Source organism: Sciurus carolinensis, chromosome X, assembly GCF_902686445.1.
Source record: "Sciurus carolinensis chromosome X, mSciCar1.2, whole genome shotgun sequence".
NCBI lineage: Eukaryota > Metazoa > Chordata > Mammalia > Rodentia > Sciuridae > Sciurus > Sciurus carolinensis.
Genome location: NC_062232.1, coordinates 31,484,198 through 31,506,495, shown reverse-complemented (window position 1 = coordinate 31,506,495; position 22,298 = coordinate 31,484,198). Strand labels below are relative to the sequence as shown.

At 39.9% G+C, this 22,298-nt stretch overlaps 1 protein-coding gene across 2 annotated transcripts in view; it reads left to right on the top strand.

Moving 5' to 3' along the window:
- The window catches only part of Srpx (sushi repeat containing protein X-linked), an 87,449-nt gene that overhangs the window by 44,825 nt on the left and 20,326 nt on the right, over positions 1 to 22,298 (top strand). Inside the window, exons 2-4 of one of the 2 annotated variants that reach the window (XM_047537181.1) lie at positions 11,191 to 11,250; positions 15,292 to 15,483; positions 16,686 to 16,862. In XM_047537181.1, the coding sequence (XP_047393137.1) occupies positions 11,191 to 11,250; positions 15,292 to 15,483; positions 16,686 to 16,862 (429 nt within the window). The remainder of the gene's footprint in view (positions 1 to 11,190; positions 11,251 to 15,291; positions 15,484 to 16,685; positions 16,863 to 22,298) is intronic. The other variant, XM_047537182.1, reaches the window with a different exon arrangement.

Here is a 22,298-nt window from a genome sequence, read left to right as displayed (position 1 = left end):
CTCTACCACTGAGCTACAACCCCAGCCCCACATGCATATTATTTTTGCACCATGATTAAGTTAAAAAATGGTAGGTAGAACCATCATTATTCAGGAACCATTTGTAGTTGTGAAATTGCATGAGATTTAGGGTCAGAAGAGTTCAATTCTTGTTTCCTCTGTGATTGATACTTACTTTATTCTCTGAACTGAGAGTACTGTCATGAACATGGTAGCGAAGAGTGACTGCTCTTTTCAGGTTTACTTACATCTAGTTACTGAATGATAACTACTGAATGAATGGAGTTGCACTGAGGACTTAAAGAGGCAATGGAAATTAAACAGACTGGTGGATTTAAAAGTCATGCAGCATGCTAACTGTTTATTGCTAGTTAGAGAAGAAGGAGGGCCAGTTGATGTTCCTGAGTATCATTATCCCAACTAGAGTTTGAAGATTGGAGTGTTCTGAGAAAACATAATTTGAAAACATATGCTGTATCCTACCCACTACTGCCACCCACTTTCACAAATGAACAAAATAAGGCTCAGGACAGGAAAATAGTTTCTCCAATCAGGATTATACACTTAGTGGTGGAGGAGGAACTTAATCAGCCCCAGGGCTCATAGAATTGCATCCTAGAAGAGGGGATGACCAAGAGTGTTTGAGAAAACTCTGTACCTGCTTGATGTTCCAAGGAACATAACATCTATGTTCTGAACAAATCAGGGGCAAAGGAAGACTTCCAATTTCAGGCCCCACCCCCAAGGCCTTTCTCAGATCCTCAGATTTCCTTTATTTTGAGTGAAGGAGCAAAAAATTAACTAGACAAATCTAGACATTTCAAAATGTTCTAAGTTACTCTGTTTCTAGGTTTGTTTGTTTGGTATCAGGTATTGAACCCAGGGGTTCTTAACCCCTGAGCCAAATTCCCAGCCCTTTTTTATATTTTACTTAGAGACAGGGTCTTACTGAGTTGCTTAGAGCCTCGCTAAGTTGCTGAGGCTGGTTTTGAACACGCAATCCTCCTGCCTCAGCCTCCTGAGCTGCTAAGATTACAGGCATGCACCACTGTGCCTGGCTCTAGTTCTTTGACTAAGACTCACTTGGAAAAATGCATGCCAGTGTGAACTATTATTAGGGTGAATATATTATTTATTATCCAAATCAGGAAAATTTTGATCGTGAAAGGGAGTGCTCATAGTCATAATGGTGAATAACAACCATGTGACATCATGGATATGCTAATTAATTTGATTGTAGTGATTATTTTACAGTGTGTACATATACCAAACGGCTACTTGATACATTCTAAATATATACATTTTTTGTTTATACCTTAATAAAACTGGGAACAATAATAATTCTGGGACAACAGGCATAAGATTTTACTGTGCCATGCAAACTGGGACCCTCCCACACAAAACACATGCACCTCTAGAATTGAAACAAAATATGTACCAAGTATTATTTATCCCTACTACGTACAGTGCACCTTGACTTTTCAGACCCATTCTATTTCACCACAAAAATACTGTTCATGATCCACTAAATTGGGCTCACGGTTTGAAACCTACTATTCTAGTTGATTGTTGGCTTATGTAGGGACTTGGGATGGTGGCAGAGAAGGGGAATCTAAACTTGTCCCATCAGAAGATTCTGGTGAATCTTCTCTCCCAAAAAAAACATTGGTGATAAACATTTTCTTCAGTCTATTCCCCATGATTAGCAAAAGATTGAGATCAATCTTCCTGGATCTTTTTATTCCACTTAGAATAGGGATCTTCTTCCATGTGCTTTCCTTTTCTTACCTTTTGTCATATGTTACTCTGCCACTGATTTTGAAAAGTAAAACATCCAAGGAACAGTGTGTCATTAATGGTTTCTGCTTTTCTGCACATTTGTTCTGGGCCTGCATCTTCAGGTTGAAGACATAGTTACCACCACTGAGCAATTTATAGACATGATTTATCACCCCATAGGATATCTTTGTTTGTTTGGAGTACTGGGGATTAAACTCAGGGGTGCTTTACCACTGAGCTACATCCCCAGGCCCCCCTTCTTTTTCTTCAAATTTGGGACAGATCTTCAGATTTGAGACAGATCTTGCTAAGTTGTTGAGGGTCTTGCTAATTGGTGAGGCTGGTCCTAAAACTACAATCCTCCTGCCTCAGCCTCCCAAGTAGCTGGGATTACAGGTGTGCACCACTGTACCCATAGTGAATCTGAGTTTCTGTTTTCTTAGTCAAAGTTATAAATTGTATTTGTGTGGAGAAAGCACTAAAGCATTCTTTCCAAAGACTGGTAATCTGAACCATATGCAGACTGATTAATGGTTATGTCATAATAATACCTCAATTAACAGAATCCTAAAGGAATGATGGCTTTTTGTAAATAGAACTATACTAGGAAAACTCTTTTCCCCTCGGCCACCTCTCCATTTCTCTTTCTTTTTAATTTTATCCCTGTGGAGAATTTTTCTGTAACATACATGAATTTCCTTTGGTTCTTTAGTAAGTGCAATCTACTGAACATAGTGAGTCTGTCTTTGATCTTATTGTATCCTTCAGGTTGTCTGTTTTGTAGAAAAATCACATTTTTAGAAGTGATGTACACGTTCAGGTTGGATATCAACTGAAATTTCCTGGGAATGGCAACTAATACCCATTAAGTTTCTTTCTACTTTAAAAAAATCTATTTAAAAAATCTATTCATAATAGACAGGAAAGTTTCCATTGATTTGTATATCAATTTGGATGCATTCAGCTGAAAGTAACAAACAGTGCTATTCACAGTGGTTGAAACTGAAAGGACATTTATTGTTGACCTAAAAAGTATGGAGATAAGAAGTCTAAAGTTGACCTAGTAGCCAAAGACCCCAGATTCTTTTTATCCATCCATTCTACCATCCTTTCCTGAAAATACTTAGTCCTGAGACCTCTTACCTCACGCTTACAAAATGGTTACTGCAGTTTCAAGCATTCCTCTTTACACCATAGTCTCCAAAGCAGGAAGAGAGAAAAGAGGAAAGAGTCTTCTCTGTGTGAAGTTCTCTCTTTTGTCAGGGTAAGACCTCTCTCTTCAAAGCAACTTCTTTTCATTTGTCCAGTTCTGGGTTATATACCTATCCCTGACACAGTTATTGGCAAGGGGGAATTAAGTTTTGATTTAAAACCATCATGAGTCATCTCCTGGAAAGGGGCAGATTGCAGCTGAGCACAACCTGACATCTTTCATTAAGAAGAAAGGAGAGGAATGACTGCAGAATGGGCAATCAGTAGCTTCTGCCACACAGATTCTTCATTTTGCTTTGGTGAGATCCACCGTGACATACCTGCTATTGCACTACTGAAAAAGCCATTTTCTGTTTGCCTATCAATAATCCTAAAGCCTACCAGCTCACCTGTGTGAAAATGCAGAAGCAGGAGGCAGTAAGTCCTAGGGGAAAGAACATGATAGATTTGGAGGTTAGGCAGACTGGATTTGAATCCTTGATTTACCACTTACTAGCAACATAACTTTGGACAAGTAGTCAAGACTTTTTAGACTTGTTTTCCCTACTAATAAATTCAAGATAATTACATTAACCTGCCAGGGATATTATATAGATGACAGGACATTATGCATTGAAATTGTCTAGTATAGTACATATTGTAGGCACTCAGTTCAGGGTGTGTTATTTTCTTGCCATGTGAATTCCATTACTCATAAATCAGCTCGCTATTGAGGAGATAGACCAATTAAGAAAAAGAATAAAACATTTGATTCTAGCAGTTTTTCTTCTCCTTATTTATCCATATCCACACACAACCCCTTTTCCCATCTTCAAAATATTTATAGATAGATAACAGTGTGCCCTGTGTTAGGGTAGTGTCCAGTTACTAAGAGAAAGCTGCTATGTTAGTCAGTTTTCTGTCACTGTGACAAAGTACCTGAGAAAAATAAACTTAAAAGAGAAAAGGTTCAATTTGGATCATGATTTCAGAGGTTTCTATGAATGGTAGCTGGCTCCATTGCTTTTTGAGCCTGTGGCAAGGCAGAACATCATTGTGGGGAGGGCATTGTAAAGGAGGCTACTCACCTCCTGGCAGCCAAGAAACAGAGAGAGCAAGAGAGAGGAAGGGAGGGAGGGAGGGAGGGAGGGAAGGAAGGAGGGGCCAGGGTCTCAGTATCTACTTCAAGGGCACACACCAAAAGACTTAATTTCCTTCCACTAGACCCCACCTCATAAAAGTTCCACGGCTTCCCAGTAATACCACCCTGGGGACCAAGCCTTCAACACATGAGCCTTGGGACAATATTCTAGATTCAAACTATAGTAGCTACCAAAATTATATACTAATTTCTTAATTGGTTTGCTTACATATCTGTTAAGGTTTAATATGAGAAACAGAATTTCCCATAGTTATTTTAGGGTAAAAAGAATTTAATGCAGAAAATAAGGGACTGGAGCAATGGATGATCACCACAGTTTCTATTCAGATACTAGAAATTATCCCTGTCACTTAGAGGTTAGGAAACTGTTGCTGCTATGACTTACTGCCACTTCCAGTGCCACATCCTTTCTACCTAACAAAGCTGGTGAAGCGACATTGGACTTGACATCCCACTGCTGTCAACACACTCAATAAAACATATAAAACTATGAAAAAGAATAATACCTTCCCTTTCATCTTCCAAATCTTTAGTGAATCATCCACAACCTAGGGATAAGAGTCCTAGGAACTATACTTTGCAAACTTCCAGCCTCCAAAATAGAGAAGCAAGAGTACAGAAGATGCTAGAATAGGTGCCTATAGATATGATTAGTGTAGCTCATTTATTCATAGACACTTACATATAGGATAGCCTTTTCCACAAAGGATGTTTGGTTGAAAGCTACTTACTACATTGTTTGGCATACCTCCTTGTGTGTGTAGTGTTCTTTCATTGTTTTGGTTTTGGGAACCAGAGATTGACCCTGGGAGTCTTTAAGCACTAATATCCCCAGTCCCCTTTTAAAATTTTTCAATTTTGAGACAGGGTCTCACTAAGTTGCTTAGAGGCTGGCTTTGAACTTAAAATTGATCCTTCTGCCTCAGCTTCCTGAGCCACTGGGTTTATAGGCGTGTGCCACCATACCTGGCCAATCAATCTTAAGTGTTGTGGACAGTGATGCTGTAGTGTTCATGGGAAGATGAAATTGCTAGGAAACTGAGGCTTCCTTGCTCAGCACTCATAGACAGGCTGAGAATTGAGAATCTCAGCATGTTTGTCACTTTGTTTCATTATAGAAAAGGGTGACCATGAGATATATATTTCTGAGGTCGCCCAAGGCAGCTGCCACTTCCATATTATGTATCTACTCTTCTGCAGAGTATGTGCAAAGACCACAGGTATGAAAACTCCGGGTTCCTAAGGGGAGGAATAGCCCATTGTAAGTACCTCGGGATTTATGCTTTTATTTCTGTTTACTTCAAGTGCACAAAAACACTCCCATTGTTTTTGTGGTGCCTCAGAGCCACTTGAAACATACCATATTTCTATTAAACTTAATTTAGAAATAGATGACACTTTGAACAATGAACACATGTATACTATCTCTAATCTGTTTTGGAGGTTTCCTGCCTATCAGTTCTAAGTAATGACAGTGACATAGAGGTAATATAATAAGAGACAATGACAAGAAGAGGTATCATGCTAGAGGTTGGATGAGTATGACCCAAGTCTAATGTCCATAAGTGCTGCCAATTTAGTGAACCAGTAAGTTCTATAGAAGTTCGGAGGAGAGTTCACAGTTTTAAGATTTCTTGTTCTCCAACTCTGGAGAATTTTGTATAGAGTTTTTGTAAATAAAATTTTATCTTTAGTTTTAGATTTCCAGAAAAGCTGAGAAGATAGCGGAGAGAGTTCCCATACTTCTGTTATGAACATCTTACACATGGCACATTTGTCACAATTAATGTACCAATATCAATACATTATAATTAACTGAAATGCACACTTTATTCAGATTTCCTTTTCCTATTGCAGGATATTGCATGGAAATTCAGTGATCATGTCTCCTTATTCTCCTCCTGACTGTTAACAGTTTCTCATATTTTCCTCTTTTTTCTTTTCCTTTTTTTTTTTTTTTTTTTTGATACCAGGGGTTGAACCCAGGGACACTTAACCACTGAGCCACATCCCCAGCCCTTTTTATTTTTTATCTGGAGACAGGGTCTCTTTAAGTTGCATGAGGTCTCACTAAGTTGCTGAGGTTGGCCTCAAACTTGTTATCTTCCTGCTTCAGATTTTCAAGTCACCGTGATTACAGTCTTGCACCACTGTGCCCAGGATACTTCCTTGTTTTTGATGACTTTGACAGTTTTGAGGAATACAGGTCATATATTTTGTAGAATGACCCTCAGTTGGGATTTGTCTGATTTTTTGTTTCATGATTAGACTGGGGTTATATTTTGGGGAGGAAGACCACAGAAATAAAGTGCCATTCTTCTTATTATATCACATGTACATCCTGTCAGTGTGACCTATCACTGTTGATGTTAATTTTGATCACCTGACTGAGGCGTTTGTCAGGTTTAAGTTACTCTCCACCACTGCTCCCATTTCCATATTCCACTCTATAGAAGGAAGTCACTATGTGCAACCCACCCTTAATGAGTGGAAGTTAAGCTCCTCACCCTTAAAAAGATCGAGTATCTACATAAATTATTTGGAAGTTTTCTGTATGGGATATTTACCTATTCTCTACTTGTTTATTCACTTCAGTGTGGGTTCATGGAAACTTACTTTATATTTTGGGGTACAGTCTGATACTACTTTATTTTGTTGCTCAAATGTTTGGGTTTTAGCCAGTAGGACCCTGTGTCCTTTTGGCATATCCTCATCATCATGTGTATATTTATGTATGTATTTAATACAGTACTTCTTTATTTTCTGGTACAACAAGATGCTTCAGGTACATCTTATATAAATCCTGTTCTAGTCCTAGAATCAGTCATTGCCTCAAGGAGTTTTGTTTCCTTACAGTAGAGAATGGTATTTAGAAGCCATGATCTGAGTGCTAGGAAGACTTATTGCTATTGTCATGGTACTTCTTCCAGATCCTTTCAGTAAACAAGCGTATTTATATACACACATTTCCATCCATGGGTATTTCTATATCTTTCTATATCTACAAAATCATGAGTTCACACTGACACTTCCAATTTTGATGCAACCAGAGTTTATTCTAACTTGATTTCTTTTTGTATTGTACCTCTTTTCTCTAACAATGAGAAACCTAGCTCCCTTTCTTCTTATTCTTCTCCTTCTTCTGGGGATACAACCAGGGCCTCATACATGCTAGGCAAGTGCTCAACCACTGAGTTACATCCCCAGCCCAAACTCTCATTATTCTTAATTTATTTGCTTATGTGATGATCCCCTGTATGTAACCAATCACTTACCTCCTCCACTATTTCCTCCCCCTGTGATACATTTCTCACCCCCACTCTACTACCCCATGCCAGGCATCTCCTTTTCCACATGGAAGCCCCTCTTTATTTGCCTGTGGCTCTATTGACCTGCTATACTTCCACGTAGATTCCCACTTCCTTCCATTTTCCTTCTCTGCCCTGTTGGACTCTGACTCCCTGCGCTGGCTTCCCATGTATCCCTGCCTTTTCTGGTACTGATGACTACCTTGTTCTGTCACACTTGAAAATTATAAATCTGAGTTCTTCACGAAGAGAAGGTTGTAAAGAGTAGAAGGATCATCTTACTTTCTTAAAAATTGCATATATTGATTACATACAGAAAATTTATTGTTCAGTGTTAATAAATGTTGAACCTTATAAAAACAGGGTCATATATATAGTATATAGCCTTTTGGAATTTTTTGTTCACAATATTATTTTAATTCAATTCATACCATTGCTCTCACAAATGAACTTTACCATGTATTTAAATCTTTCTAATGAATTTTTGCATTTTTTGTAATATGTCTACTTCCTTTCTCATTTAGCATTCTATAATAATCATTCTCTTATGACACTAAAATTCTTCAAAATGAAAAATTATTATGTTATATGAATGGATCAAATTTGATTAACCATTTCCTGTTGCTGAATATTGAAGTTACTCTGTATCTTTTGCAATTAAAAACTGTTCTGCATTTGACTTCTATGTGAGTAAATCTTTGCCTGCATTCTAAATTCTAATTTAGGCCATAAACTCTAGGGAATAATTGAGTTAAAGTCCTTCATATTTAAAAGTATTTGATGCTTGGTTGTAAGTTCTTTTGTAGAATGAATCTATCAATTCATATTCCCTGAACTATAAGCGTGCTTAGTTTATCAACCATTCAACAGCAGCAATATTCTAATTTTATTTTTAGTTGGATAGTATAATAGGTTTATAAAATAGTGTTTTGGTGATTTTAATTTACACTTTATTTTTGAGTTTGAACATTTTTTCATTTAGACCTTGATCTCTTTTTTCATTTGTCTGTTGAAATTATTTTAAATTTTGACAAACTTTAATGTTTAGGATCAGAAAAGGTATCATGGAAATGAGACTTGAAAGATAGATTTTGGCAAGCAAAGGTCAAAGGAAAGGTCATTCAGAGGGAAGAACATGGTGCAATGGCCCACAAACACCATTAGAAACAGTATCATGGGGTATTTGGCTTAATTGGGGCCAGACTGAGTGTACCTGAACTGTGATATTGAGTACTACATTTAATTCTTTAGACATAGGCAAACACAAAAAGGTGTTTGCACAAGTGAATGATATGATTTTGGTAACTCCTAAGGTAATTTCAAGGATATTGTGTGTGTACCCATGTGTGTGTTTGGAGGGATGTGGCATTAGGAGTGTAAAAACAAACTAGTAGTAAGAGATTGAGTAGGAGGTTATTGTGAAGGTCTTATAAGACAGGGTAGAAAATTGGAGTTAGGAGGAATAAGTTCCAGTATCCTATCAACACTAGAATGATTATAATTAACTATAACTTATATTTCAAAATCCCTGCAAGAGAGGATTTTGAATGTTTTCACCACCAAGAAATGATGAATGTTTGAAGTGATGGATACGCTAATTTCCCTGATTTGATCATTACACAATGTGTACTTTTATCAAAACAGCATGTTGAATTCTGTAAATATATATAATTATTATGTATCCACTAAAACTAAAATAAAACAAACAAATAAAAAGGACTATTGACCTGAACTAAGATAATGGAGAGTTGAGAGTGAATTTGAGTGGGATAGATTTGAGTTGTTTGGGCTATGTAGAATATAATATATGAAGAAGAGAGAAGAATAAAAGACTGGCTTTTACCTCTGGCAGATTAACTGGAAGGTGATATTAACCCATAAAATGGGAAACACTGGAGGGATACACAGATTTGGTGGTGAGAAAAGGAATCTGGATTTCAACAGGTTGAGTATAAGTATGGAAATATCCAGAAAACAGTTGAAAATTCTAGCTTGACTTTTAGGAAAAAATGTTCAAGACTGAAAATAATGAATCTGTCCTCAGTACATGGAGGGTTATTTGAGGGAACTATACTGGTGGGGTGGCCCAGGAAATAGTCTGGAGATATGCAAAGGACCAAAACTGGTTCTCTGAGATACATTTATATAAAAATGGCAGGCTGATGAAGAGGTGCTATGCAGAGAGTCTTTTTAGAAAAAAGGAAGAGAATGAGGAAGGAGTTGTCATTTGGAATCCAGGGCAGAAGAAAGCTTCATGGACTGGATGGATGGTTATTCATACTAAATGCTGTAGAATGGTTAACCAGGATGACAACTGAGGGAATGTATATATGTGTGTGTGTCTGTGTATGTGTGTGTGTGTGTCTGTGAGAGTGAGTTTGCTGCTCACATGTCTGATGTGTGTGTGTGTGTGTGTGTGTGTGTGTGTGTGTGTGTGTGTGCACGTGCACACATGCACCCACACATGCTTAATTTGGATAACTGAAGATTCACATGCACTTCTATTGTTTCCTCGGGATAGATGCCCAGTAGTGGAGTGACTTGGAGCAAGAGGTTTGAGCAGAGGCTTTTGATTCACTTTTCTCGGTTTTACAGTCACTTTTTAAAAATATGGAACAATGAATAGTCTATAATTTTGTACATGCTTGGGTGGCCAGAGACCAGGTGTGGAAATCTGCAACAATGCAGAATGCAGAATTCAGAACAGGATTCTCTAGTTGGGGAGGTTTTTCTAAATGGATATAGTCCAGCTGTCATCACCTCTTCACTTTCAATTTCCACACTCTATATCTCTCATCCAGAATACCAGTGGAATGGAGACCATTCTTATTAGTTCATCTCGGCTGGGGATTTGAATAACTTCATAGTAGACTGCATCCTTTTCTGTTACGATTGCTGGTACCTGTAGGCAAATGTGTAGTCAATACAGTGTTAACTTAAGGGTTGGTGATCAGACTCTGAAGTCTAGAGGGAGGTTCTCTAAATTTCAGATAGACATTTTGAAGTTTAGATATTGCTACCATTTCAAGGATTAAGGATCCACCACTCACTGAAATTCAATACTTAATATTCTAAAAACAATTCCAATTCAGCAAATGAGTTCATTTCAAAATAATACATAGACTTTCTCTCTGGGACTATGGTTATTTTGGGGAGTGGAAAGACTCATGGTATTTTTTTTTTATTTTAAACATGGCTTGGTGAGAGGTTCTGAATAAACATCTAGATTGTCTGTTTCCTACAAATATACCAAAGCAGCTTTATATTATTCTTTTGTCATTAAGATAAGACATTTGACTTACCTCCTTATCACCCACCAAAATTCATTTCACAAGAACCAGTTACCAAAAACATGTGGTCTCACTGGGTTTCCTTTTCTCTGGAGAAATTGTGGGTTGTGTCTGAGTCACACATTTTACTTCGTTTTCCCTGGCATGAGATTCATGTATACATTGGCATCTTCTCAGAGTGAAGTTGACTCTCTCTTATTCCTTATTCCAGAATTTCAGTTGGCATGTGGTGATTCCAAAATGGTTCAAGGCTCATTTTGATTGGCTTTGGCAATCTTGGCCCAGCCAGGTTCACTCTGAGAGGTCCCCTGTCCCTTCATGAATGGCGGCAGAAACTTTTGCTCTTGGCTCTGCGTTCTAATAGCACCTCTTGCATGGACTAAGCCCAGGCAATGCTTTGAAATATGCGTCCATACCATGTGGCTTTTCTTCCTGCAGTTTCTGTTCTTTTTTATTGTAGGATCGGGAGACTCACCGCTAGAAGACGATGAAGTCGGGTATTCACACCCTAGATATAAAGGTGACTGCTTTGCTTATGTGCTAATGAGGACCTGCTGATGCCAAGAGAACTTTCCTTTTTGCCCTGCGGAGTAGACTGTAATAAAGTGACCATACAATGTATTTAAGTTCCAATTCACTGTCCAGGAAAAAAATATTTAAAAATAAGTGCACATGTGCTCCCATTTTTTAAAAAGAAAACAACAACAAAAAATCACATTTGGAAATCTCTTATGTGTTGCCCATCAGTACCCAATGGTCATTTTATTCTCCTAAGTTTCTTTACTGTCCTCACTCTGCAAAGGCAAGTTCTAGCTGACAAAAGTGAAAATCAAGCCCTGAGTTCTGCCTGATTCATACATTACAGCCAGAATCATCCAGAGTAAACCCTCCAAGGTCAAGTCTGGACCCAGTGCTGCTAATGTACTGAGCTGAATGGGGAATGAGAAAACTTGATTTTCATAAGCTCCTTTCATCATGCTCTTTCTGAGCCCAGTGTGGCTCCTAAAATGATAAGTAAAGTGTGTCACTCAAATGGGACTTATCGATAAAGGCCTCCATCTCTATACATTTCCAGCAATCCACCCCCAGCAGGTATAAAAAGCCTAATCAAGAACCTTCTATGCAGGCTCAGGTAAGTATGTTCACAAACATTTCTACTGGTGAAACATTCCTCTTAAACCTAGGGAGCCCTGGGAAGAATAAAGGTAATAAAAGTAAATTTAGATTCTCTCTCTCTCTTTCTCTCTCTGAAACTGACTGGTTCCTCTTACAGTGGAGGGAGAATTTGAAGAAAATTGGTTAATAAAGTTCTATTGTGGCATTTTGCCCAGGAAATTTGCTCTCATTATTGCAAGAGGACCCTGACCTGTTCTGTTGTGATATGTCTGAGCTATAAGAGAGTCTTCAGGGCAGTTCTCGTCAGCCTAAAGAGCACCCTTCAGGAAAACAACTTCTGTTATTTTCCATAGAAGTGAGCAATCTTTCTAAATAGTGCCTAGGAGCAGGCATATTGCCCACCATACACCATGTTTGCTTACACTTTTGAACACAGAAGTTTGTTCCTATCTATAGCTCCTTGTCTTCATAGCCTCTGGAAATAACCAGTTATGTACAAACATGTCAGTCAGATGTATGGGGTAAGAAGATGCTCTGCTTCATACAATTTCTTAATAATTCAGGGTTTTTATTAAAAATCCTTGTTTTGCTTTGAATTGCTTATTGAAAAATCTTCTTAAAATATACACAGTGAACCTGCACATATACAAAGCAAGTTAACTAGTGACCTCAGGTCATCATTCCCAGTATCCACCTTCATCTTACAGTGTTGCAAGGTGGAAGGTGGACCAGATGGCTAACATGTGTCTGTCCCAGAGTCTGCCCTGTGTGTGTAGGAATAAATCCTTTTGGGGAAATTGTTTGCATTTTCAGTAAAATTGTTTATCTATAGTGTTCACTTCACTATGTATGTGCATATCAGAGAATCATGTTGTATGCTTTAAATTTATACAATAAAACCTTTAATATTTTTTCAGTGCTGGGAATGGAACCCTGGGTCTCATGAATGCTAAGCAAACACTCTCCTACTGAGTTACACCCCCTACCCTTAAAGTCTTTTAGTCTTAAAAATTAGAGATGGCCTGGCACGGTGGCCCATGCCTGAAATCCCAGCACTCATGAGTCCTCAGCAAGAGGATTGCAAGTTCAAGGTCATTTTGGGCAAATTAGGAAGAACCTGTCTGAAAATAAGAAAATCAAAAAGACCGGTATGTAGCTCAGTAGTAAGTACCCCTAGGTTCAATCCCCTATACTGTTAAACAAAAAAGTTAGAGGTGAACCTTTATTAACCAAGGGTTTAGCTCTAGACTCTCAGGTCCCTACACAGTGCCTGGCATAGAGTATATACTCAATAAGTGTTTTTTAATTAAATTAAAGTTAAATAAGATAAAAGAAAGAGAAATTTGACTGTCATTTATTGTGTTCCCAGTATGTGGTAAGCATCACTTTTGATTCTTTAACTTGAAATACCATCATATATTCATACTAATTGAGAGAAGGGGGAGGCATGTAGAGATATGTCAGTATTGTCCCATTTACAGATGAAAAACCAAGGACATAGAGAGTGGGTGATTTGTCAGAGTCACATAGCTAGCTAACATTACACTTGGTGCTGAAAAGGTGTTTTGGTTCATATCTAGAGTCTGCTATATTACACTGCCTACCTCATGAACTCCATTTAGCTAGAGTGCTTACCACATTGGCCCAAGGGGTTGAAAAGGCTTTCCTGAATAACCAATTTAGATTCTACTTAGTAAACCCCATCTTAACTAAAGCAGCAGAAGAGCTTTCTTTTTCTAAACCTCCGTGTTGAACATTTTGTTAATTCACATTAATTCATGGCACTTGCCTGCACTTTAAATTCAAATCACTCACTGACATTTTAATTACTATCACTGCAGAGCTGTTAAACGTCAAAATATCTTCCAAAGATTTGTCTTGGAAAGTAATTCAAAAGAAATTTCTTTTGCAAATAAATTAAAACAAGTCCCCCCCACACACCATGTTGACAACACTACAGCTTTCTTGGCCAGCACTGCTAGGAGAATTTGAAGACTCAGAATAGGAGGCATAATTTACTAATTGCATGTGAATTTGTGATGTGTGTATATGCTGCTTATATTTGCATGTATCATAGATATATGTAGTACATACAGACTATTTGTATAAAACCCTTAGGAAGGAAACTGAGGAATTCTGCAGGACTGGTGTGGGCTTCCTCAAGTTTATATCCACACAAATTTAATCAGCTCTAGGGCCAGCTCTCAGAATATCACTTTTACTCAGAAAATCCTGGGAATATTACTCTAGTCCTGAGTTTAGGACCCTCTTGAAACTGTCTGCAAAACATTATATGATAAAAGTATTGGTCAAAAGGAATATGAAAGCACAAAAGTAAAAAAGTGGTGCATGCCCAAGACCTGGACAGGACTTTTGATTTCTGTGGCTGAGAAGCAGAGAAGCGCATGCTCCATAGAGAACTCCTGGGAAGACGAAACAGGGCCTGGTCTCCTTCCTTCCTGGCCACACGATGGCAGACTTACCCCACTCTCTGACAGCTCAGGTGCTGTGGTAGTGATAAGTCAGGCTCTGTAGAGTAGGGGCTCTTCACATTCACTGTGCCTGGCAGAGTTGAGGGAACTTCTCACTGGCCCCCATGGATTATGGGAACTTCCCTACCAAGAAGCTAGTCTTGCCCTTGTATTTAATGGCTTTCAAAAAGCCAGGGGACAAATTCTGATTTATTAGTGTCATTCTAGCTATGCTCTGGGCAACAGTGAGACTGAAATCAAAACACCCTGCAACTTTGCCATCTGGAAAAGATGTCACTGTCTTACCAAAATGGGGCATAATTAGGGACATCTGAAAAAGGGAGTTGCTTTCCTATGAGGAGCAATTGTTCTGTGGATTGAAGCCAAAATGATATACTGTTGCAAACACCTGGAAATAGAGTTTAATTCAAACAACATTGTATTAACATTATATTAACAAACAACATTGTATTGTGATTTTTTTTTTACTGTGGTATGTATATTATTGACCCCCTCACACACACTGTGGATGAATGGCTAGGGTCAGAGTTCACAATGATATTGATGGACTCTGAGGAGATTTATGTATCCAGTTAAGGGAAATACTAGAAAGAAGAAACATTTATTGAACCTTTACTATGTGCTAGGCACTGTGGTAGGTGATTGATAGACATTTTTTAATTTAGTCCTTCTAATAGCCCTATTGGCACAGGCATAGGTATTAAGTCAGAGAGGTAGGGTAACTTGTCCAAGATATACACAGTTAGGCATAGAGGAACTTAGAATCACATTCAACTATGTCCCCAATCCCTAGTTCCTAGATCATAATCTCCTTGTCCAGAGACATCTACAGAAACACTGGGTACTATTGGAGGTCCAAAATCAGGTATGCAAACAGGTTGGGAACACAGAAATGAGGGGATGTGTTTATGTCACTTCCTATTTCTCCCCTCCTTTGTTTCTGCTACCTGCAGACACTCCTTGGTGCTCCCCCATCAAGGTGAAGTACGGGGATGTGTACTGCAGGGCCCCTCAAGGAGGATACTACAAAACGGCCCTGGGAACCAGGTGTGACATTCGCTGTCAGAAGGGATATGAGCTGCATGGCTCTTCCCAACTCATCTGCCAGTCAAACAAGCGGTGGTCCGACAAGGTCATCTGCAAACGTGAGTAGCCCAGCCCTGTGCCTGATCCTCAAGGACAATCTGAGTCAGAATTCTTTTGCTCTGATATCAGGGCTTTTCATGGCATGTTGATGAGAAAAGCTCCTCTCGTAAGTGACAACCAGTGGGTTTTTCAGACATGGTAGAAGTGGCAGGGCTCCTTTCAGAGAGAAGCTGTTTGGGGAAAGGGCCAAAGAGAGTGCAGCAAATATAATGTTTGAACAAATGATGTTTGTTCAATAAGGTCTGGATCCTAAAGAGGTGTTGGGATTAAGAGGGGAAAAAAAGACACACAGATGCCATGCTCTGAAGGGTCTCCTTCAGAAAGCTCTTTGTGGGACAGCATTGTTGAAGCCCATCTTAGATGTCCTGGTTATTCAAAGCAGCCACATAGTGTTTGCCTAGCATTTCACACACATTCAAATTTTGCACCAATCACTAGAAATAAGGGTGCCATGACTTTAACTTCATTGTTGGGGAAACTGAGGCTCAGGGCTGCAGCCGGTTGATCCAGGCCATGCAGATTATGCAACTGGGTGACTGTGGTGGACACTTATCAGTGTTCCACCCAGATCTCCCCAGTGCCCTTTTACCAGACTGGGTCACCTGTCCTCCCTGCTTCTGAGCACCTTGCCCTTAAAGAGTTGCTCAGTCTACCTTGCTGCTTTTTCACAGGACTCCTCTCTGTTTTTTCTTACAAGGGAAAGCATCTCCCACAGGCAGCCCACAGCTGTGCAATGACTGAGTGGTAAAGGATTAACAAAGACCAGCTTCCTTGCCTGGAGTTAGACAGGCTCAAAGCTGTCATTCACCTTCAGGTGCTGCCCTGCAGGAGCAGGCTGAGGTTGACTTTGCTGGAGATCACCCACTACTTGGCTCCCTCCCCTTCCCTGTCCTGCTTTTGCCTTCTCCTCACTGATCTCCCCTGGGAGCACTTTCTTACTAAACCACTCACAGACAAATCCTCGTCTGAGACTGCTTCTGGGAAACAGCCTCTGACAGTGGCTTGGCTGAGATGCCAACCTAAGCCAGTCTGGCATGAAACTTCGTATCTCTTCTGTGTGACATACAGCAGCCATTGCTTCTCTGCTTCCATCTGTTCCATTTCAATGAACTTTTCACTGTATGCATATAGAGTTTCTGGATTCTGAAACTCTATGGACAGAAATAAAAAAATGCTGAAGATCTGATTTTCTCTTTTTCAGAAAAGCGATGTCCTACCCTTGCCATGCCAGCGAATGGAGGGTTTAAGTGTGTAGATGGTGCCTACTTTAACTCCCGCTGTGAGTACTATTGTTCACCAGGATACACACTGAAAGGGGAACGGACAGTCACATGTATGGACAACAAGGCCTGGAGTGGCCGGCCAGCCTCCTGTGTGGGTAAGAAACTTCCACAGCCCTCAGGAGGCACATGCTTTGGGAGGAGCAGTGGGTGTTCAGATAGTGGATTTTAAAGACAGCATCAGTGGTCCATGAGTGAAATGTAAACACCAACTTTGCTTTTTAGAAGCTTTCTTCATCCCTGGCTTCTGACCTGGCCCTAGACCTAACCTCAGTCTCTGTCTTAAAGCTGACTTCAAGACTAATGGCTTCCACATGGCTTTTGTCTCTTTTCTGGCTGGCTACTGAGGCAGGTACTGGCAGGCAGAGGTGTGGCACACTCCTACCAAGATAGTCCAGGGTCCTATAGCATTGAGCAGTTTACAGGGACAGTCCTGCAGAGAGCATGTATATATTGCCTTTTGGCTGACATATAGTTAACCTTGTCATTAACTGGTAGACTGCAGCACTGACTTGGCTTAGCTGGAAGGGATTGGGATATTTTACCTTACTCTGGATTTGGTGGGCATGAGGGGTTCTCACGTTCTGACCCAGGGAACAGCAGCAGCCATAGCCCCTGAGAACTAGTTAGAAATGTAAATTCTCCCACCCCCTCCATCTGCTGAATTGTAAACTCTGGGGCACTGAAGTTTTTTGAAGTTCTTTCAAGTGGTTGAGAATTACTGTTCTAGGGCATCATTTACAGAGTTGAAATGATTATCTTATGAGAATTTCAACCTAATCGGTGGATTAAATCCACTGATATGGATTAACTGGGCAGTAACTACAGGCAGGTAGGATGTGGCTAGAGAAAGTAGGTCACTGGCAGTATGACTTTGGGGGTTCTATTTTTTCTTGGTTAGTGAAGCTTTCTCTCTGATTCCTGATTCCCATGTCCCAAGCCACATTCCTCCACCAGACCTTCTGCCATGATGTTCTGTCTATCTCAGACATAGAGCTATATGGAGTCCACTGACCATGGACCAAACATCTGAAACCATGAGCCAAAATGAACTTTACCTCCTCTGCATTATTCTTGTTGAGACTTTTGGTCACAGCTTCAAATAAGCTAACTAAAACATAAAGCCCAAGAGCTGCCAGGACCTTCTTAGAGAACATTCTAGTCCCATTCCCCATTCTACAGATGAGGCCTGAGAGATGGATTCACTTGCTTGAAGTCCTGCAGACCTCAGCCTGGGACTACATCTCCAGGTTCTCAGGCCTAAAGCTCTGGTCCTAAGATCAGATAGATCTGACCCTAAGGATCAGGGTGAGGGAGCAGGGGTGGGCAAGGCAGCTGACCTTAGAAGCCTGGCTATTGGGTAGCTTGTGTCTGCCTATTGTCCAAAGAACAGTTTAGTTCAGTCTGCTAATGTGCTGTACCCCCAAGGACTCCTTCCTGACTACTCAGTGTCTGAGGAAGTTACTTCAAGAGTAAGAAAAAAATCTGATGCTATCCTCTAGTGGCTAACATGAGACAACTTCCCTGGCCTGAGGCTCACGATGTCTTCATGATGGCAACATTGTCCACCATTGTTTCTGGTAGCATCAGCCATTCTCACTCTGAAATTATGTGCTCAATGAGCTACAACCAAGGGACCAGCCTAAAGATGCAACCAAACCCTTCTATATCAGAGTCACAACCTAGACTGTGTCTTGAATCCATTTAACAAGACCAATGAGTCCAAATAGATATCTAATAAAAGTAGAAGGGAAACCATTAGGGTAAAAAGAGGATCAGGGCAAGGGAGGTGTTGGGAAATAGAATTGACCAAATTATGTTATATGCATGTACAAATATGCCACAATGAAACCCACCATTCTGTGTAATTAAGATGCACCAATTTTTTTTTAAATTCAGGGAACTGACTCAGATTTATTCTAGGCTTCTCTTCCATCATTTAGGTAGTTACTTGTATTTGGCAGTAATCAGGGCAACAGAAACCATTTTAGATATCTCAAACAAAGGAATTTTGTATAGGAACTGGAGCAAAATTGAACAAATGCTGTTATCAGCAATTAGTTACATCAGGAAGCCACTACTGACCATGGCTAGAGGAGCAAAAGTGGTATGGTAGTGTCACTCAAAAGTCCATGAGCCTACCTCCATGGTGACATTTCTGCACCTGACACCATTACTGGTGAGAAGGAAGTCAGGAGCCCAGGAAACACTCATTGAATCTACTACCAAAAACACAATGGTTCCTACCTCTTTCCCACCTTGTAATCTCATAAAAGTGTCTCCTATTGGCAAACCTACCTGGCACCCACCAGGCAAAGAAATCTGCAGGAGCCAGGTGTGGTGGCATACACCTGTAATCCCAGCAGCTCAGGAGGTTGAGGCAGGAGGATCGCGAGTTCAAAGCCAGCCTCAGCAATTTAGCAAGGCCCTCAGCAACTCAGAGAGACCCTTTCTCTAAATAATATACAAAAAATTACTGGGGATGTGGCTCAGTAGTTAAGCGCCCCTGGGTTCAATCCCTGGTATCAAAAAGAAAAAAGAAATCTGCAGGAACGTCATTTTGATACTAAAGCAAAACTAAGTACCAACAGAAAGTTTGGCCTGCTGACCTTCCTCTGAGGATTTCAGCTTTTCTTCCTGAGTCTTGCAATGCTCAGTGAAAATTAGACTGCAGAGCAGTCTGGCTTGAGGGGTGCAGGTGGAATGTGTTGCAGGGGTGAGCTTTGGACATGTGCCTCTTAGAAGACATAGCCTAAGGCTAGATGTCAGATCAAAAGGACACCTGACAGATGTTGCTTTCAGTACCTCCCTGAGCTTTGGTACATGTAAGTTAGCTCTTGAAAACAAACCAAAGGGGGAAATATGAATCTCTGTTCCCTCATTTTGAAAGGGGCAGAGGTAATGGTGGGAGGAGTAGAGAAACTCAAAAATCTTTGTGCTAAGCAAACTTTGGCAGAGCACACTAGGGACCATACTGTTCGAATTTCCAGATTGTGTGCAACAATGGAAAGAAAATGCTGGTTGTTCTCAAAAAGCAACAAGCATGTCTAAAGTTGGACCAGATGGCCCTGGAACTTCCCCAGAGGGAGAAAGAAGGAACTAAGAAATGAACCCCAATTTCAGGAGATTTATTGTACAATTTGCCAGTATAAGGTTCAGGCATATTTGGGAGAAGAGCTTTGTGTATGCAATTAGGTGGCAAAACAGGACACAGCGAGCCACAGGAGGGCTTGGAGCTCCCAGGAAAAAAGAAAAATAGGGAAAGAAAGCAGGCAGTACTTTCTTTGATTTAGTACCAGACATGTTGGAGCTTGTCCCCAGCGAATTTTACTCCAAAGGTATCATTTACTCCTTTGGCTTTAAATGTATTAAATTAGTTTAATAAGTTTGTTTGTGTGTTGGCAGGGATAGGGGTTCCTTGAGCATAAATTAGAGCCTCAGCCTGCTTTAGGAGCTGACACATGGGGGCTGAGTAGTTCCCAGGTTCCACACAACCTTGAACCAGGATATCTTGGCCACAACTGTGCTGAGTGCTGAGAAAGTTGACCCAGTTCTCTTCCAGACCAGACCAGTCTGGAAGAGGGAAGTCTGGACTTTCTTTGCCTCTGAGGAGGTCAGTTCTGTGGTCTGGCTAATTTGAAAGTGCCACAAGTTAAAATTAATTCTCTTATTCAGACTACATTCTGGCAGTGGACTCATGTTCATGGTTATTACAGAAATAGATATAGAAAATTCAATGTAGGAGAGAAAACATACTGTAAATTGTAGGATCCACAACCTCCACTGATATATTTTTAAAAACCCTTTAGAATGTAACCACTATTGTTTTTTGGGGGGTATTTTTTTTTCTCTCTTTCTATTTTCAGTTAGTTTTGATTACATAGAACAATGGATAGTTGGAATTACATCAAGTCCTCATTTAGAGACCAGATTTTGAGTAGACACATGATCTCTCTTTTAGACCAACACATTTTTCTGGGCCAAAACAGGAAGAAAAAAATGATAGATTTAAAATCATGGACAGAAAAAACCCAGCAAGTGTCTTTCAACACGTAGAGGGCACCCATTTAATTGCTTTAACAAAGGACAGTGTAAAAATCAACATTGCTTTTGGAATTGCTCACTTATTACTTTGCTTCCTATAGAGTAGAACATATAGATATTTATTAACACAAATGAAATTCCGGAAAAAAAAACTCTAGGACTTAAGATATGCAAATTGATAGCACTTTTTTTTTTCCCAACTGTCTGACAGGTGGGTTTACCCAATGACCCATAGGAACATAAACTGGGCTGAATTGGATTATTTAATTGAAAAAACATCAGTGAACTAGTAACAAATGTACATTGTTGCAAGGGCCCTTCAATAATGCTAATTTTTTCATAGGTTGACAAATATAGGTTCTTTTTCAAATTTTCAATAATCCAATTTTAGTTTTAAAACCATTTGATTGATTGAGATATTGATCTAGTTTTTACTAAATATGACTTGCCAGTGCAAACTAAATAGGTACACTTTGAATGGCCCACTCTATTATCAAGGTATGACCAATGAAATTTTAGCTGGGAATCTCTCAGGTAAAGATGGTGACTATTAATTGTGGACTTCATTGCTCCTCTTCTTGCTTTCTTCATTTTTTTCTGGAATGTTCTCTGAAGACTTAGAATGCCAAAGAAATGGACCCACTTCCCAGAGCCATCCACAGGGACTATGCTTTGTTTGGGGAAAGCAAACAATTGGGAGAATTTTCAATGGCCATGTTCTGCTCTGCCTTTGGCAGTCACTGACTTCCTATGCCTCCATAAAATGAATTCTTCCCTTCTCCATCATTAACCTTATATTCTTATATCTGTACCAGTAATATAATGCTCTACCACAGGCCATTCAAAACTTGGAGGTTTCAAACAACTCTGTTATTGCTTAACATAGTTGAGCAATGCTTGAAAATTTGAGCAGGGCATCATTTGGATGGCTCATCTCTGCTGTTTGTGGTGATAGCTAAGATGACTAGGGATGGAAGATCCAAGATGGCTTCCCTCACATATCTTGCACCTCAGCTGGGGGAAGCTATACAGGCTGGGGTCTGGCTGAATCAGTCTCTCTTTCTGTCTCTCTATGTGTCTCTCTCTGTGTCTCTCTGTCCATCTCTCTCTCTCTCTCTCTTTCTCTCTCTCTCTCTCTCTCTCTCTCTCACACACACACACACACACACACACATACACACACACACACACACACACACACACACACACACACACCCTCTCTATAAGGTCTTTCTGGTCAGTTGCTTTAGGTGGCAGCTGGTTTCCAAGCTAGTGAAAGCTGAAGGTGCCAGATTGTGAAGAGCTTAGGTCTGTAATTGGCTTAGGGTTACTTTCTTTGCATTTTATTGTTAGTTGGTGAACAAGTGATTGTCCATTTGAACCTCTTCTTTACTTCCACCACCTACATGGTTGGACATGTTAAAAGATTTCCAAGTAAGTAGTTAAGCTGCAGTAGTTGATGCACTGTAATATATTACTCCTCATCTTTT